This window comes from Apteryx mantelli, chromosome 2, assembly GCF_036417845.1.
Source record: "Apteryx mantelli isolate bAptMan1 chromosome 2, bAptMan1.hap1, whole genome shotgun sequence".
In the NCBI taxonomy this organism is placed as follows: Eukaryota; Metazoa; Chordata; class Aves; order Apterygiformes; family Apterygidae; genus Apteryx; species Apteryx mantelli.
The window spans coordinates 154,686,517-154,706,850 of NC_089979.1; the positions used below are offsets into that span (position 1 = coordinate 154,686,517).

At 38.6% G+C, this 20,334-nt stretch overlaps 1 protein-coding gene across 11 annotated transcripts in view; it reads right to left on the reverse strand.

Moving 5' to 3' along the window:
- Positions 1–20,334, reverse strand: part of PARD3 (par-3 family cell polarity regulator) — a 477,274-nt gene that overhangs the window by 172,571 nt on the left and 284,369 nt on the right. For all 11 annotated transcript variants that reach the window (XM_067291891.1, XM_067291889.1, XM_067291888.1 and 8 more), the window contains 2 exons: positions 11,406–11,594; positions 10,756–10,926 (listed from right to left, as the gene is read on the reverse strand). In XM_067291891.1, the coding sequence (XP_067147992.1) occupies positions 10,756–10,926; positions 11,406–11,594 (360 nt within the window). The remainder of the gene's footprint in view (positions 1–10,755; positions 10,927–11,405; positions 11,595–20,334) is intronic.

Genomic DNA, 20,334 nt, shown 5'->3' on the forward strand with positions numbered 1-20,334 from the left:
CCCCTCCGATTTGTCAAAAAGGAGAGTCCTTGCAGGGCAAGGAAAGAAAAAGGTTTGAAATCACCTGGTTTGGTTTAGATGCCCTGTTAACCATTGGCAGCTCTGCTGACACCGCCAACACAGGACCTCGGAGTGCAGTGAACCCCCGTGGGCTGGTGACTCAACTGAGACTCCCAACTTGTTTGTCAGTAACCAATAACCTGCTGCCAGTCACCCACCATGGAGGTAAAAGCCTTCCCCTACCATCATTCAGCCCTTCACCATCCAACCTCACTGCCTGTAAAGCTCGCGATTCACCTGAGCTCTAGCACCCTTCTAGTTACTCGGTAATGCACAAAACAAGCTTCACCGAGACCATTAAATCAATTCATCTGCAAACAGCATGAACTGAATCCAGCCCTCCTCAAGAAAAAAAAAACTAATAAACAAATTTAAGAAAATAGAAGTTTTGCATGATAATCATATTACCTCACACATCAAGGCATTATCTATTTTGACCAACATACCTTTTCATATTAAAGTGTATACTTAAATCTTACAAACAATATCCTTACACAAAACCCACCACATGTATCTTATATATATTGAAATACAGCAGAGACCAAATTCTGCAAGACATCGAACGAAGCCGCCGGGAATTGAGAATGCTTATTCCACAGGCCTGGTCTCTAAAAGAGCAAACGAGGAGTAGTTCACGGTTTCAGAAATTACAATAACAAGCAACATGTTTGTTTTGGTTTTGGTTTGTTTTTTCTTAAATAGCTGCCCATTATTAATCACTCTATCTGCAGTTCCCAGATGACAGAGAAATGCACGCTATGAAAGATTCTTTTAAAAAACTGCTTCAAGGGCTACAAAGCACTCTTAACTACAGTCTTCGTGACAGAGGCTTTGAAGTCAACTCGATGGACTAACAACTTGTGACATTTGGTCGCTGGCTCGCTGCCCGGGACACCGAGGGGTGGAGATTTGAGCAACGCTGCATTCCAAAGTAGCTGAGACCACAACCCGAGGTCACATCGCCTCTAAAAATTATTATTTCTGTTCAAAGCCATCATCTGTTTAATACAAATGAGATATTTAATGAAGTTCCAAATTGTAGACTTATCTCTCCCAGTTTGATAAGCACTGGGGAGATTTACTACATTGGAGGGTCAACACAATTACAATTGGAGGCACGTCAAGCTGCAGGAGAATAATAAACTTGCAGTGCAAGTGAATTAGACTCAATAAGGTTTAAATTGTGAAATGAGGATTTGTTTTACTAGTTTTTTTAAATTGCAGATTACAACTGACAGCTTTACTGAAAAGTAAGTTAATATTTGTAGCTTCTGATTTAAAGAAATCAAAGGCAAATTCAAAAAGGAGTAAAAATATTAAATTTTGAAATGCTGTAAGAAAAAAGAGTAGAAAAACATTAGACTGCTTGGGAGCTTAAACTTGCATGACAAATGTGTTAAATGATAAACTAACCTTTATTTCACTGCCTTTCAATGACATGTGAAAATATCAAAGTGCTTTGGGATTTATTTTCCTAGTACTATATTGATGACTTTATGTAACAACTGTGCAGCTTTTAGCGAGCCATATCACAGAGTCCTTTTTCATGTGACAACCCATCAACTTTCAAACTCATTTGTAAAAAGGTCTCAACAGATTTTTAGAAAGATACAGATAAGAAGAAAGCTATGAATCAGAGAAATACATAGAAATTCACACCAGGTAAAGTAGTAAACTACAGTGTAAATAAAAGACATAGCAGGAGCACTGTGTTTAGATGTTTTTTAGAGTGAATCATGTATTTTATCATTTTCATGAAAAAAACATTTTCCAATTCTAATTAGCATCTCAAAAGATGTGTATAAATAAAGATATTAACAGCCAATTACACAAATACTTAATGAAAGATACAATGCCTTTTATATAATAGCAAAAATTAGGCAGGAAATACACAGGTGGCTTTTACAAAAAATCTTTTCCTAACATTGTTTACAGAAAGTCTGTAAGAAAAAATACATTAGAATTGGAACCTGTGCTGAGGGCAAGACAAAGATCACCTGTCCATAGCAAGATTAGTTCAAATAAAAACCTGCTCCTCCTAAGTCACTTCTAAAAGAGCTTGAGTGACACATGCCTTCCCACTGGTATCAGTGCCACCCCGGTATAATTTAATTTGATTAATAGGTAGTGTAAGCAAAGACGTACAAATTCCTCAGCTGCATTAAAGGTCTGGCTAGGAAAGTAAGCTAGGCAGCAAGTGGCTCCCATACACTTCTAGCAAGGGCTAAGAGTAACACTTCTTTGTATGGCACTTTGGAGTAACTGAACAATTGAGGTTGGAAGGGGCCTCTGGAGATCGCCTCATCCAATCCCCCTGCTCAAGGCAAAGTCACCTAGCACAGGTTGCCCAGGGCCATGTCCAGTTGGGTTTTGAATATCTCCAAGGATGGAGACTCCACAACCTCTCTAGGCAACCTGCTCCTGTGTTTGACCAACCACAAAGCAGAAAAGCTCTTTCTTATGTTTAAATGGAATTTCCTGTATTTCAATTTGTGACCATTTCCTCTTGTCCTTTCACTGGACACCACTGAGAGGAGTGTGGCTCTGTTTTCTTTCCCCCCTCCCACTACGTGTTCACACACACATTGATAAGATCCCCTCCCAGCCTTCTCTTTTCAAGGCTGAACAGAGAGAGTTGCCTCTCTGGGGTCCTAGCATTGATCTGTCATTCACGATCATATTCGTAAAAACACAGAAAGCCTTATATGGTACAGATTCCCTTTAACTCCTTTTCTGCCCATTCTCTTAAAATAGGAACAGAAACAAGACTTTTCTTTTTTTTTTTAAGAGATCTCCACCCTGACCCTTTGTCATTCAGATAAGAACCAGCTGCTTGCTAAAGCACTATCTGTACTAACTAGCCCAGCTGCTGCTTATCTAGATGATAAAAGGACAACTAATGTGGTCCTTTTTACTTAAACACCATCATCCATCCTATCTGAAGTTATGCACATAAATATGAAAAAGTTTATGCACAAGAACATTGCCAAAATATTCAAAGCATAAACAATTATTTTTTTTTTTTGGTAAAGAAACAGTGATCAGACTCTTTTTCCCATTGGAAAGTAAATTATCTGCCATGTAAGCATTATGGATTTTAAAGAAGCCACTGTACAAATTTCCTACATCTTACAGTGCATTCAGGGAAGTGAAGCCCCTCTTGTTGCACAGAATAATTCTCCAGGCTTTCTTTTTCCTTTTTGATCTGTGTCCTCTTGGCTACTATGTGCTCCAAAGCTAGAAGACTAAAAGCAGGCTAGAGACTATTAATAAATACTGCATTAGAAGCTCTGGTGAAACATGTGCCACAATTCAAATAGAAAACAAAATGGTCCAAAACTCTCCTGTAGGGTTCAAAGGGAAGGTTAGTATAGAAAAAAAGTCAGCATTTAACAGATGGAAAGCTTGTCCAAATAAGATCAGAAAAACCCATAAAATATGGCAGGTCAAACGTAAACAAGAAATTAAGAGAGATAAGAAAATTTAATCAGCACCCTTCAGAGGATGCTCAGATGGAGGGTAAAGTGGTTTCGAAGAACATCAGAAGTAGGAAGCTAGCTAGGGAATCAATGGGACCACTTCATGGCAAGAGCGTGAATGGGGCACTTACAGACGAGAAGGCTGTAGCAGGGAAGCTCCATGAATTCTTTGCATTAGTCGTTACTGCTGAAGATACTGAGCAGATTTCCACACCTCAACCCATTCTTAGGGGGAAACAAATCAGAGGAGTCAGATCAGCCAATGGTAAATACACAGGAAGTGTTAGACCAAAGAGGTAAGTCAGGTGTTTATATGCCCCCCAGGGCAGATGGTATTCTCTCAAGAACCCTGAAGGAACTCAAGGGTGAAATTGCATAACTGCTGGCCATGACGTGCAACCTACGCCATATAGCTGTGGCCACATGAATGGCCATGGTGCCAGAGGACTGGTGGTTGCCTATATATCTGGAGAGGATCTTGAGAATCTTGCGTCCTACAGACGCAAGAGTCTGACTTCCTGATAAATAAGTGGAAACTACAATAAAGAATAAGATCACTGAGCACAGGACAGAGCCGGGTCTGTGGGGAAGCATCAGCACCGCTCTGTAAAGGGAAATCGTGCCTCACCGACATGTTGGAGTTCTGCAAAAGGTGCCAGTAAGCTCTCCAAGATCTCTAAGGGAATGAAATGCATATAATGCATTTGCATTTTCAAAAAGCCTTCAACAAGGCTTCATGTCCAAGGTTTTTAAAGAAACTAAATTTTCATGGGACTGGAATGAGTTTTCATTTTATGGACTGAAATCTGGCTAAAGGATTGGAAACAAAGGGTAAGACTTTGGGATAGAGAAGAGTCAGCAGTAGGTTCCCCCAGGGATCAGCACTGGGAATAGCTCAGGTTGATGAACAGTTTTATCAGTGACCTGGAGAAGGGAGTGAACAGTGAAGTCATTTTGTTTGCAGAAGATACAAAAGTCTTTTAGATAGTTTAATGAACTCCAGAAGGACTTCACAAAACTAATTGATTGATGGGGGAAAAAAAGCCCACCACCACCACCAGCAAAACATATCGTATCAGTTAAAGGAGATAAGAGCGCATCCGGGGAAATACAATGCTGAACTTGGGTAGAACTGGCAGCTATGACTCAGGAAAGGGTTCCCAGAGTCACCGCTGTCATTGTCTGAAATGACTGACTGACTTGGTGGGCAACAGCAGCCAAAAAAAGTTAACCAAGTGTCAGGCACCATCAGATAACACTATTCACCTGCTGTGCAGCACTTTGGTGTGCCCCCACCTTGGGACCCATGTGTAGGTTGGACCTCTGCACCAGAAAGCACACAGTGGTGTCAGAGAAAGCACAGGGGAAGGGTGACTAAACCAGGGTTACGGAGATGGAGCCTTAAAAGAAAAGGCTAAAAAAAGGCTGGGAGTTTTCCCTCTGGAGAGGAGAAAGCTGAGGGGGATAAGAGCAGGGTTTACAAAATCATGTAAGCTGAAAGTGGAACTGCTGTTCATCAAATTCCATGTTTGAGAACTTGGGGGCACCAGGACAAACTACTAGGGAACTGGTTTAAAAAGAAAGTACTTTTTTTACACAGTAAGTAATGGACTTCTGGAATGTGTTGCTGCAGGAATTAGCAGAGGCAGACACTATCATCTGATTCTGAAAGGTATTAAAAATAATTCACAAAAAAATCTATAAATAGATTCTATAAAAACTCTGCCTGTCTATGTGCACTCTAACATCCCTAATTTTGGATGTTGGGAGAGTCTAAGCACAATGGACCTCAGAAAGTGGCCAGGCTCACAGGTTCTTCCTAAACCATTATATTTTTTGCCACTGAATACCAGGCTAGATGAACCATTGACTGAACCCAGGAGGGTGTTTCTTATGTTACTTTTTGATGCAGAGATGTGGTGTAGTCTCAACACAAAAACTATCATTTTATACTCTCAAACATACAGGAAAAGAATAAATGTTTGTGTGTTTCCTTTCTTTTATAATGAAACTATCCACTTGAAGAGGTTCTCTCACTTATCTTTCTACCAGTCAATTTACTTAAACAGTTGATGAGGTCCTTATATGGCCTGGATTCACAGCTGCTTTCTCCACTTTATGCTGTGTCCAATTTCAACTCAGCAACTGGAGCAGAGATGAAAAGACATGCAGAAAGAAATTTGGGGATCTGAAAATCCTTTGCAATTTTTTTTTCAGGCAGGTTTGGCAAGAAATTCTGTCAAAAAAGTGAGAGAAAAAAAAACTTAAAATCTCTCATTCTGACAAAAATGGTGATGCTCTCTCTTTTAATGGCAGACAAGTGCTGTCTGTGCGTGACATGAACAGAGCGCAGAGAAGCAATCTGTGCCTCTAAGTTGTCCAGGTTGCAGGAATGAAAAGAGCAGGATTCTTAAAGTAACAATTACCTTTATTTTCTAGAATCAGCACATACCGCAGCCAGCTGCACTGATCTGGCTGACAGGCATGCCTAAGCACTGCGTATGCATTATGGGGAGACAGCCAGCAGCTGTTTGCCCAGGCAGGCTAATCATAATAATACTACTAATTAACGGAACGCAGTGCAAAGAACTCTAATGTTTCTCCTTAAACCTTAGGTTCCTCAGTAATTAAAAAAATGTCAGCCCTGAGTTAAAAATCCAGAAAGCTGATGGCCACCTCTTCTGAAAACTGGTCTGTTAAATACTGGCCATATTACTGTTGTAATTTTTCCCATTTTTGCCACTGACTGCACAACTTTTGAAACAGCACTTAAAGGCTCTCTGGGCTTATATAGAAAAATTGAAGAGCCAACACATAAAGCTGATCATAGAGGAAAATCCTTAAAATTGTAAACATATTCTTCAAATCTACATTTAACTTTTTTAAAAGGGGAGGGACAGAACATAACATGTATCCAAATCCCAAACTGAATGCTGGAAAAATGTTTCTGTTACACTAATCTAGTAGCATCCATCAAATACTAACTGTATGATTTTGTCTGGAATAGCTAAGATATTAAACAAAGCTCTGCAAGGTTTATAATAGTACAGTTGACAGAATTAACTATATTATTATACTCTGTGTAGATGTAATGCAAACAGGAGAAAAACTCAAACACACAGTTTTGGCTTGAAGTTCATTCATAACTATCACCCGCCCTATGCTTATATCAATATTTACTATAAGATAATTCACTTGAAAACCTGGATGGATTATACTCTGTCTCCTGGTGAGTCAATGAATATTTCTCCTACAGACAACACTTCAGTTTAGTAAAACCACAGCAACATAAAAATGCTTTTTACCTTCTGGGAAGTTTGTGGTCTCTTTCGAGTTTACTGTTATGTAAGAACTGATGATATAAACAATAATCTCTTCACTTCCACTCTGAAATCAAGATAGTATGCTCATGGTGTTTTTTTATTGTTACTCTAATTGCTTTGTAGGCTTAGTATATACCATGAGAACTGGTGAAGATGTATAATATAAGATGTATAATGCCAGCATAAAAATACAAAGAATATCAGAGGTCACTTAACTAAGTTTTGAAACAGTTTCACGCTCAAATTGTGCAGACTCTGACTTTGGAAATCAAAGAATGCTATCCGGGAAAGAAACTACTACTCTGTAGCAGAACAGAGACAACTATCGCTGCCCTTCTAAAACCAGGACACCTAGGGGTTAAGCCTCCTTTAACTCTAGACAATAATCAAAATACAAAAAGGATCATAAGCAAGTGAAAATTCTGGTCTGAAGAGAAACACTAAAAATGGCACTCTGCAGAACTATGCTCCCCCACACAACCTACAGCTGATTATGAACACTAAAAATAAAAACAAAAGAAAAACCTATCATACTCATATCATTAACTTTCTTAAAATCCAATTAAACTCTATTTTAGCGAAGGAAAAAGCAGTCTGGGTTGCTTATCATCTCAAAATAACTCAGTGTCATTTTGCAAACGCAGAATGATTACTGGACTTGAAGCTAGTGGAAAGAAAACAAGACTTGTTTTTTTGTTCTTTTTGTTGTTTTTTCTTTTTTTTTTTTAACAGCCAGATAGCAAATGTATTTATGGTCTAGAAGTCGAGCATAATTCTTTCTTGCATTGGCATTATCACCCCTTGTGCAGATTCCACAGGCTCGATCCCCCTCAGGAGACACTCCGCACTGCTGGGCGGCGGGGCGAGGAATTCCCGAAAGCAGAGGCCCGACCTTGCCCTCGGCAGAACGCTGCCCGTCCCGGCAAGGGAACGCAAGACGCCGTCCTGCTGGCGACGCACAAAGGGGAACGTAACCCAGCTCCCTGCCACCTAACTGCCGTTCTGCAAGACTAACAACAGCGTGAACTACTTTTTGTCAGTAGAGTGGGCACGTACAGCCCTGAATCAACACAGGAAATGAATCAATTGAATGGGATTTTTTTCTCTTCCTCCATCCCCTTTTTTCTTTTCTTTTTTTCTTTTTTCTAAGGGCAACGCTTTCAGAGAACCACAATTTGAACTTTTATCAGATTCTTCTGAGAGAAAAGCATAGAAAATATCAGGGAAAATACAGGCTTTGTCGAAAGGTAAACATTTCTCTGTCTTTGAGTAAAAACAGCACAAACCCATTTCTGGGGAACATGCTGGTAAAACGCATCATTTATCAAAACAAGGTCTGCCATTATGACCCTTCTCTTTCTAGCCTGTAAGCTAAGTTTGCTGCCACTCAGATGGTGTTTATTTTTTGTTCTAATAATAAGAAACTTTAATGAGACTGTATCCAAGTCAGGTGGTAGCTACAGGAATATTCTATGGGGGCATCTTACACATCAGAGTACTAAGTAATCTAAATTACTGAATTAAGTATAACATAGTTCAGGCAGCTGGGCATGCCCAATATCTGATGCTCCTAAGGAAAGTAAATACCACTGTAATTCGCAGTCGTGGAACGCCGCCCTCCAGCTGGTTCTCAGCCCATGCATCCATTACCTAGGGTTTAAACTGCCTGGATTACTCATACATGATAGTCATGTAACATGCATAAATAATATTCTCCTAGCTTATCAATATTATATCTGATTAATCATATCTAGTGTTTAAAATCTTCTAACTCCTGAACAAGTAACTAGGGCTTACTTGCAAATTGTCAGGAAAAAATTCTCTCACCCCTTTTCATTTTGCTGAAGTCTAGCCATCGCAAGACTTTCAGAAAACAAGCTTGAATATATCCAGTTCAGCATGTAAATAGCTTTATGCCCATACAAGTTTTGTTTTCATCATATTAAAACATGCAAAAACTACTGTCATCATATTTCCCTTGTCTGAATGTGGTGAAAGTAAGAATTCCTGAGAAAAAAATACTTACATAAATTATTAGAAAATTAGAAATTAAAAGCCAATCACTGCATCAATAATTGCCTATCACCACTTTTCCAGAACATTATGGCTCATCTCACTAACTTATTAAGGAGTTGGAAAAATCCACAAGAAATGGTAAAGTAGGCCCGTATGGACACAGTTCTTCCACCCATTACCTCGCTACCTCTACTGATACATTTCAGTGTATCTAAATCTGGTTCTAATATCAGTTTTTTGGTTTTGGGGCACATATACTGTAGACTGAGATGTGCCATTTCTGCGACGCTATTTTTGCAAAATAAATTGATGAATGTCAGACAGACGCATCAAACTGTTCTTAATGTGAGTGAGCATAAATTCTGTTGTATTTAAGGAGCAAGGCACTTTTGGTTCATCATTGCTGGATTTGCTCCATTATGTTTATACATTTATTAGAAAAGACTTTCATTAAGAAAAGAGTGAACTTCTTCCATATCATCTTTTTTGGAAAAAAAAATGTTAAACACAGAAATAACCTAAAACATTTCATCCTTTCTATGTAGAAAGATAAACATTACATCTGAAATTGGGTAGGAACAAGGAACAGTCTGCAAAGGACATTCTGGGTTGTCTGGAGTCCAAGTTCAGAATTCTAGCTAAAACAGGTCATTACCAATACAAAAAGGTCAAATTCCTTCAACATTAAGTGAAAAACAGTGTGCATCCAAGTTAGCTTTCTAGCATTGTGTATATAAACATGCATGTGTATGTGTATTAAAGCCAAGTACAAGCAGTTGACCAAGAGGAGCCAAATATATTTAGAGAAACTAGTGTCTTTTTTGAATCATGATTTTATAATATACTATGAAATGGAATTTTTTTAAGATAAATTTTATGCATTAAAAAATAATCTATTCTCTAGAAAGATCCCTAGGCAGGATCAAGAGAACTAAACCAATTTGTCCACATCTTTCTTGAAGCATGATGCTCAAGAAATAATATTCCAAGTAAGACCTTACCAGTGTTAACATGAGTGAAAGAATGACCTTTAGATGCCTTAAGAACAGATGCTTCCCTGACTCCCCCATTCATCTGCACTCTATTTATCTCAGTCTGTTTCTCCAATTTGTCAAAATCGTTGTGAAGTCTAACGCTGTCCTCCACAGTATCTGCAATCCTCCTCAGTATCATATGCCCACACATTTCTACTATATAGCATTATTTACATTAATCTAGAAGATAAACTATTGGGAATCATGAAAACATTTCAAAACATCAACACATTAACACAGCACTGGAGGAGATGGAAGCCACAGATAATAACAGGAAAAAAAATGCACTTATTTTCAGCATTTGGCCCTGAAGTCATATTTCATACTTCCCTGCAATGAAGGCCAAGACACAATGTATTCAAAATCCCAGATAACAACAGAACTATTTGCTTTAAGTTTTTCAGAATTTTTAAGTTGGACTTTTAATTGCTTAAATAAAACATAACAAAATGTAACAGCTCTACCCTTAGTTAAAAAAAAAATTTGAACGTGACAAACTAGCAAGTCAGCTTACACTAAATCTGTAAAAGAGAGATTCAGTGGACCTACATAAAAAAACTCCAAAGAACAAAAATCACATAAACAGTGTGATCTGATTACAAAATCAATACAGTTTTATTCAGTGCTTCCTGTTACTCTGAAAATACTCAAAAGAAAACTTTATTGATCTGAGAGTAAGGTTAGCATGTGCAGAACTGAAATTCATATAATTTTGTAATTCCCTCTTTCTTTAGCTTCTCAAGTATTGTTTTCCTAGTCTCAAATGAGACATGACATTTCCTGTAAACACAAATGTCTCAGAAGAAATTAAAACTCCCAATCCTGATATCAGAAACATATTACCTCATTGCATTTACTTATTCGCCTCGCCACAATAAGCTGAATCATTCCTCGTTTGTTGCCTTCAGTGGACATGGACCGCCTTAGGGTTTCCATAGCATCTTGATTTGTTTTGCCCAATAATGATTCTCCATTCACCGCTATTAGTTGATCGTTCACTCGAAGCCTGCCATCCTGGAAAAGGAAAGATTACAGCCAGTTGTATAAAACACTATGAGAGAAGTTTAGTCTGCAGAAAAGAGTAAAAAACAAAATAAAACTAATCAAACAACTTCACTTAGACCTAATAGTTTATGGCCAAGTGAACACTGGTATAATAGTTTCTATGCAACCATTTTAGGAAGTGTCTATTCCAATCATTTATAGGCTTGCACTTCAAGCCATTATCATAATCTGTTTACACAAAAAGCATACTAATTGAACTGTACCAGAGACTGCCCATTTCCTTCCTGAGAATCTTTAAAGGCTGTTCAAATCCTGACACACACAAACATGAGAATCTGAGTAGAAATAGGAATGTTGCCTCTGATCGCAAAATTAGAAAAAGCTAGTTACAGAGCAATCTCACTCTTCTTGAATCTATGGTTACTTTCAAAACAGCCTAAATTATGGAAAACAGAGGAAGACAAAGGTGCACAGAGGTTCCCTCTTACCTTGGACGCTGCTCCACCATTAATAATGGACTTGACGAAGATTCCTAAATCTGCATGGTTTTCTTTTGACCGGTTACCTTTGACACTCACGCCAAGTCCAGCTGATCCAGAGTCATTAAGTGGAACTTCAAATGTCAGGAATTCCCTGGTGCCATCAGGTGTAAGAACAAGCTCTTCTTCTTCTGCTTTCTGTCGGAAGATTAACATGGAATTATAGAATAGCATTTCTCTTTGGGAATTCTCTTCCCTCCACAGCTATTATCATTTAAAAAAAAAATGCTTTCACTATAATGCCACAACATTTTCCACAGCAATTATCTGAAGAACCACGCACAAATAGTGTATGTGCAATCACCTCCATCTGATGCCTAGATTCAGGAATATCTTGTGTTTGTGTCTAAATGCTTCTCTGTCTAGTAAAATAATTGAAAGGTGTGTCATTACTGAATGTGCCATTAATACTGACTCACATGTACGCTATTTCACTGGCCAAAAAGAAAGGCTGTATCAGAAATATTTTCTTATTTGCAAACCTACAGAACCTTTAAAAGAGCAGCAGCAGCATCTATGGTATCTTTGTGAGTCACAGGGAGAAGCAAAGCACAAAGAAAATAAATTTGAAAATTACTCCTTCACCTCATTTTGTTTGGAACTAGCTGTGTTTGGAAAAATAGAAAATTACACAGCTGAGATCAGCAACAGCACACCTCTCTGCCATTGCCAAGCTCACCATCAGATCCAGTTTGGAGTGCCAATTCTCCTGTCATATCTGGCTCTGCCCTTCACCTCTGTCCTCCTACCCACATCTCTAGTTCTTCAGTGTATATTCCCTGGCCTCCACACTCAGTTTTAGCTTGGCTGTTTTTGAAAACCTGGAATTACTGTCCTAGCCAAGCCAGCTTCCCTGGTGAGCAGCTGCTCAGCGTGACCCTTCCAGGTGAGCGTGGCCAGAGCTGGCCGCCAGGGTGCCACAACACAGCTGTAGGTGCACATGGTGGCAGCAGGCGTGGGCACAGCGCCCAGGAAAGACAGTGGACAGGCCCCGAGGAGCAGTGCTTGTGCTGAAGGGCTGCCACCGACAGGACATACATGAAAGGAGAGCCGTGCTTCCCCCTGAGAGGCAATTCCCTGCAGCGGGGCCCAGTCTCTGGACTCCAGAAAGACTCATCAACTTGAACATGCTGCTTTTTTCTCACCCACATGAAGGGGAAATAGTAAGATAAAGTCCACCAGAATGTGCAGGCTAATGTCCAACAGTCAGCAGTTCTTCTCTGGAAGAATTAATTCTGCCAATTTTTTTCATGTTAGCAAATACGTCATCGCCCGTACTGACACTGTTTTTATATCTACTCATCTATTCCCAAATCTTGATTCTCCTATTTCTCTCCTACTCCCAGACCCTAGGAACAGGGCAAGATACATCAGAAGTTAACTTGTGCCTGCAGAGCATTCACTGTTTCTTCTTCACTGTTTCTTAAGACCTGAGGAAATCCAAAGCTTATGGGCTCTTCTGAAATCTAAACACAGACTACTGCAAAGACAGATGCGAAAGGCATGTGCAGTACAGAAAACAGAGATTATCAATTTGGGCACATGCATGTTAGTTTTTTCACCATTGACCTAGAAATGCAATGTGAAAATGTCATATGGGAAGGAAGTCAGACTCCTGAGAGAACTGGAAGAGCCAAGGGACCAAACCAAGAGCTCTACCTTTCCCACTAGGTTAAAAGCAGGAACCTTAACGTGTTCACCAGACTTTCCCCTTGCATTAGACACTATCCACTTGTCTCTAACTATCTTTTGGTTATAACAAAGTGTAATACTTTATCAACTAAACAACAAGCGTCATAGGCTGGCTTATGAGTTTATCCCATTATTCAAATTTGTCTCTTGGCCATGCACATCAGCATTATCTGTGCTAACTGCCAGGACTGGAAAGGTGCACTACACCACGTGAAAAATACTGGATCAAAAAAAGACAAAATATATGCTAATTATGGCAAAAATCCAAACCTAATTTTCCTGTTAGGGTCACAAGAGCAGTGTTCACAAGCTACATGGATACATTTGAGGTGCATCTTTTGTCAGGTGGTTGCATAATAAAATATTCTGAGACAGAAGCACTTTATCCTTTAGTTTCTATAACACTGATCACTTTCATTTACCTTAATAAGTAATAATAAGAATAAAAGCTTGTGAGCCAAAAGGGAGATAAAGCCAACAGAGGATATATGGGTAATCCAAAGAAGCACATAAGCTTATTGGATTTATCTTTACTACTGTTACTGTAAATGTACAATTTTCTCCTCCCCCTCAATATTTTCTAATGTTTTAAAAAATACAGAAATTCAGCCATGGTGATCTCCTTTCTCATGTAGAGGACTAAACAGCTTCACTGCACAGTCCTTCAGGTGCACCTCTGTATGCCACAGAACGGGTCAATTGCAAGACTATCTCAGTACGCATCCCCAAAGACCTGGCTAATAGCCTCGACACTACTTCTGTCCAGAGAGACCAAAGAGCTGCATAAGTCTCTCAACACTATTCTTAATGTGATTTTTCTGTTTGCTTATTTTATACAGCCTTAAACAGGGAAACAACCTAATACTAATATGGGGCTATAGACACAGGAGTGTGTGGGTGAAACTCAAGGCCTAAACCTGGAGCAAACTTCTCTTTAGCAGCCGCACATGAATGAGCAGATCACACCAGAAGTGAGAAACAAACAGGCTCTGCACTGACATGGAAATATTGAAGCCATGAGAAAATTGCCCAATTCATCCAAAGAAAAATTTAGCATTACTGGTCTGAGGCTAGATTGCTTTAGGAGCTTCATTAGGTATTGACAGCTTTTTTCAGCTGAGCTAGCTTGTCCCACCACCATTTCTTTGTCCACAGTTTCAGAGACGTGAGAAGCCTTCCGCCCTCTACCACCCTTGTGTCATCTGTCAGTAGCATATGCTTAAATGTAGATTTTAAAAAGAGAGAGCAAGAGAGAGAGCAAATGTTTCTTTTCGATACCCACAATTTCTTCTAAGAACGCTCAGGAAAAAATGTGACATTCCAAAATACTGAACCATTAAGATCCAAAGACTCTGGATACTAAAGATCACTAACATTTGTGTCACACCATGGCACATCAAAAGGTCTTACTATATACGCTGTTTTGGATATGTTTCACACAAAGCATGAAATAGAATATATATACATAGTGATCAAGAGAGCCTGCTGTCTAATTCCATCCATAAAGAAACCCTTCTGAGAGGGGAGCGGCAAGATTTTAGCCTGATACTTCAAAGCAAAGTTGTAAAAAATATGTAGTATTGAGATTGGCTGCATCCTTTGTTAGCCAAAGCACTGAACAGTATGGAAACACCACATGTACAGTGACTCTTCCCAATCAATTAAATACCGACTACTAAAAAAAAGGTAAAATTCGCATTAAAACTGTACTGAACATTTAGAACCCAAATGCAACAAACTATATGAATTCCCTAAGACAGTCATGTAACAGCATAAAAATGCACAAAACCCTAAAATGCAGCATTTAAAATTTTAAACTGAAAAAGCAATCACTTCCTAATTTCAATAACTTCCATTTGATCTTAATATACTTCATATAACACCTTCACTATGTCAACCAAACACCTCAACACTATTTTCATGATTAGTTATCTGTGGGAGAAATTTATTGCTTCATATACTTTGACAGGCCAGCAATAAACATGCAAGCAAATTTATGTACTTTGAACCCTCAACAGCAAAATTCAACTCCCTTAAGATTTTTCACACACTGTGTCCCAAACAATTAGCAGGAGAACAATATTCTGCTCAGACAGAGTCTGCTGAGGAAAAGGTCATCTGAAATGACTTCAGCCGAATGAATGAAGCTGTTCAAGTATGTAATTTGTAATAAAAATTCGATGGGTGATAAAATATGTAGGTGATTTTTTTTCTTCAAATTGATACTTAGCATCAGTTTATACTAAATGACATTCGAGATAAGGTTTTCGCTTTTTAAATGCAACATATAGTGTAAATTCAAAGATAAACTTCCTGACTGGAGAAAACTTATGGCAGTGTTTAGACATATATGGAGATCAAAAAATCATAAGATAAACGGAAGCAGAGGATTTTTCTCTGCTACATACTGTTGGTTTCTGATATGATCGTAAAACCTGATTTAATTTTATAAACAACATTAAAATGGACCTTGGCACAAACAGTGCAATAAGTCTATTTCATCATATTAGTAACAGCATCTCATCATTTTATGTTTTAAACACTATAAAGAAATTTCCTACTTGGGACTTCTTCCCTTTCTAAAACCTCATCTGGGATCAGCTGCTGAATAAGCAGCATGAGACAGGTGGAAAAAGAAACCTAACAACATAAAAAATTACTCCCACCTAAGGCGGGAAGCAATTTTCAATCAAGCTGGGACAAGTTTTCGAAGCGGCTTGCTGCAGCTACAAATCTGGCTGCATTCTCTACAGACAAGTTCATTCCCTGTTGCAAGCTTAGACATGCTGTCTTCTCAGCAGCTATTAAGTCATGGAAACTTGTCTGCAGTTACCTTATGATTATGGAGAAAGAAAAGAAATAAATTAATCATGGGACTCTCTAAGCAAAAATACAGTTCACTGCTGATTTCTTTCATAGAAGCAAACAACAAAGCTCTGTATATGCACTTAAAGGGCAACCTGTATTTCTAAGTGATGTACACAACACAAACAAAAACATTTAAATGGCTGTTGTACACACACATACATGTATGTACATACACACACACACACCCTTCTTTTATAATGATGATATTCATGTGATAAATTGTATAACTACGGCACAAATTCTAACTAATGCCTCTGAGGACCCCATCCACTCTGTTCATCTTACCTGCTCCCAAATCATTTGTGTCAGGTCTTCTAACACTACAGAGATAAGGCTCTTAGCCTCCATTTAATTATTATTTTGTTAACTTATCAACGTTTTGCCTCACAAACACATGTTCTCTTTCAAATTTGTCTGGATTGAAAATGTGAGAGTTGCTGAAAGTTAAATTTGAAGTCCCATAGATGTAAGAGCCCACCAGGTCTAAGAAATGTAGACTGCATAAGTGAAAGGAATGGAATATGCACAAGCACAGATTTAGTGATTTGATTCCAGTAATGGGGAATCCTAACTTACACTCACAGCATTTTCCAAGATATTTTCAACCTTTACAGAATTTTAATGCAGCATTCATTATTTTCTTCTCTCTCCCAAGGCATCCATGGTACTAGGAAATCATAACTTTTCTTCATCAGGAAACCAATAAAATGTATCTGAAAACTATTACAATATAATAAAAGCTTTATTTTGAAACAGGTGATATATGCAAGGGAAAAGGGTTTTAATTAGGTATTGGGCAAAGACATTCTAGACATCAGAAATGACCCAAATTGTTTTGTCCTTCAAGTTAGGCGGGTGACACTGATGTCACATCGGGTAGCCTTCCAAACTGAAGTACACCCAAACATGACGACACTCACTTTTATCACGTTAGCACATATAAACATGTATAACACGGAAATCAAGCAGCTTAAAGGAACCAAGGCAACGGCTTCCTTGGTCAACAATGGTTTCAGGGGGGGCGCGGTGGTGATGTTTAGCACTTAAAAATGTAGATGTCTTACTGCTGGAGGTACTGAAAACAAAGCAATGTAGGTGGCTTGTAACACACCTCTCTAACTTCAGTTGAGGCCTCTCCTGAGGAGCAATAACTGAAAGCTGATGTATCCTGCTGAAGTTATGCATTAAAGATAAATATAATAACAGCAGCTCATTCAGACTTAAAACTGGACCTCCAGCAGAGCAAAGCCTGCCTACTGATCAAATGGAACACACACATTCCATCTGAGCTTCCTCCTGAAACTCTACCAGGCCTCTTATCTCTTTTTAAAATATTTTTTAATCAAACAATCATGTTTTGAATCACAGATTATAAAGGCCTAAAGTGTCTGCTTACCTAGTTATAAAATGATATAAAGCTTAAGCCGACTAAACAACTGAAACTCTTATGCTCACTTTCTTTTCTAACTCTTCCTAGGTTAAGTATATTAATATCTCCCATATGTTAGATAAACACTAATGAATCTTATTTGCACGTATACACTGAGACTCATTATTCACATTAGCCAAGTTAATATGTCGCATCTGGCAAAGACTGCACTTTTGTTCAAATCAAACAGCAGCTGCTAAATATCAAAAACTACATTTGAATTCTGAGATTTTTCGGGAAATGTGGCTCTGCTTTAATTTTAATCCCATCAAGGAAAAGTTATTTGCATATTATATGTGGATTAACTTTGGAACATATTTATACACTGAAATGCTAGTTGATGGAACACCGCAGAACTGGCCTGTTTTATTTCCAGTTACGTCCATTTTGAGGAGTTAATGTAATATATAAAGTATATACTCCATACTCAGAAATGTCTTCAATTTAATGTTTTTGATGGATAAAAAAGGTTTAGGAAAAAATTAAATATCTTCCAAAGAAGAAAAATTCTAGCATATGATCTTCGTTTAGTATGAAAATCAAAAGCTTTGTAAAAGCCCAAGCTTAAGTATTTCCACATGTTTGTTATTTATCTATATAGGAATGCCATTGCTTGTCTACGCTAACGTTATTCTTCTTAATACTAATGTTCTGATCTGAAATGCCACAGATACTGTTTTAAGCTGTTAAGATTCTATGTTTAAACTTAACTGATCAGACCACTAAAATGTTTTATTATATATTTCAGAATTTCACACAGTGAATAGTCAGTTGCAGTTACCATAATGATTATAATTTATTAAAGCTAACATACCCTATTCCAAACTGTTGTTTGAACTCAAACTTTGATTTCCTACTGTATGTTCTGACATAAATATGCAATTGTAATGCTAACCCCATTTCTTTAGAGATGGGTAGAGAAACAAAAACCCAGGAATTAGATTCACAGCAGGTGTTGGCTCTGCCAAGTAAGTCTATAAAGCTACAGCTTTCTGAACTATCCCTTGTTCAAGGAAACCTCCTTGTTCAAGGAAAACTTCAATGCCCAACACACTAATGACACAGCTCCCTAAAAATCTTTATACTTCTTTTCTCATTGGCCCATTGGCTGTACGAGACCCAGAAGAGCAAAGAAACAAATACAAGGTGTCTGGGAAAAGTGAGCCAGAATAGCGAAGCTGAAAGCGAAATAACGCCTTTGTAAAGTCCCTGACAAGAAACACATTCCAAAGGAGGCAATACGTGTATCGGGCTCTGGGAGCGACCTGGGTTTTATTCCGCTACAGACTTTCACGAACCATGGCAAACCAGTTCATCTCGCTATATTTTCTGGATTTAACAGCAAAGAAGAATTAACACCAAGAGTCTAGAGCCAACAGTGCAGAAAACAAGCTTTGCACACAACAAATGCATTCTCAGAGGTTTAAAGAGAAATTTTAAGCAAACAACGTGAACTCTGAGCTCACCCATATTAGGCCAAGTGTTTGAAAGAAGGTGATGATCCTATTGACTGTGCCAGCAGTGACCAACTGCAGGACTTGGGGGCCTCTTTTAATCTCACATCCTTTAACTGTTGTTTGAATTTAAATACCTTACACAGTCAGCTCTTCATTATCCAAAATAACATGAGGCTGGTGTGGAGGAAATAGTCTAATAACCACGAACAAGAGGTGTCCACACCAGTCTGGCTTCTGAACGACTCTGCAAAGGTGTCACCGAGGCAAGTCCGTTTCAGAAACTCATGGAGGGACACTTAAATTGGCTCTCATGAAACTAGGGATTGCCCCGCAAGTATTACCTGTGCAAGCTTTGCGAAAGCGGCTAAAGCTGCCCAGCGCTCACAGCTCACTCAGAGCAGTGCGCAGCACTGAGTCAGCCCGGGTGCGCCCCACGTCGTGGCACAGTCGCACTGCAGCCCAGGTCAACCCCCTGCAGGTGACAGTCAAGACTATCGGCCCATGGGGCAGTCACAAGCACAGTGTCACACACAAGGTTTTTGTGGATCAGCCTTGAACACTATGGGAAATTCGAGCCACTCAAAGACCATTCGTAAACAGAGTTACTCAACTCTTGTATTAATTATTCACCATGGATTATTGTCTCAGCTCTGCTCATTAATGCCCCAGAACAAGCTTTTCAATAATACAATACCTCTGCTGGTAAAAGACTCTAAACAGAACAGCATCCTGCAAAAGATTACACAGTCTCTTATTCTTTCTTTCTTTTTCCAGTGATCTGTTTCTTATATCACAACTTTATTAAAAACATAATCCGAAACCACTCAAAATGGCACTAAAAAGGCTTTGGAAACATTGTAATTGCCCTCATGTCCCATACTATTAGAGGATAAAAGGAGGAAAAATAATCAGAACAAATCATTCGCAATACTCCCAAACATCATGGAGGAAAAAACAGCATCAGCTCCATCAGTGGCCAAACCTCTGCTCATCCGGTAAATCCTTCCGCACTAAATGACATCAGCCCTGCTTTTGGTGGACATTTACAGGCTGGTATTAGTCAATGTACCACCTCGGCTCAATTTGTAGGCATCTGAGTCACCTACATTAGCAACGGAAATAGGTAAAACTCTGAACTTTTTTTCAAAGAAGGTTCTTTGTGAAAACATGGTGTATTAACTGAATGATACAGAACGCCCGTCTCAGTAGAATTTCTATGGAATTACCTAAATATGAAGTTACGATAACCTATACTTACAGCCTTTGAAAAATAGCTATGAATACATATTCAGTGACTACATATTTTGGAATAATGCAAACAGCTTTCCATCAAAAGAAAAAAACACATCCCCCTAAGAACACAACTACCATCTTAAAACATATCACTGAAAGGATTATAATTTGGTAATTAAAAAAGAAGAAAAAGCTGAAC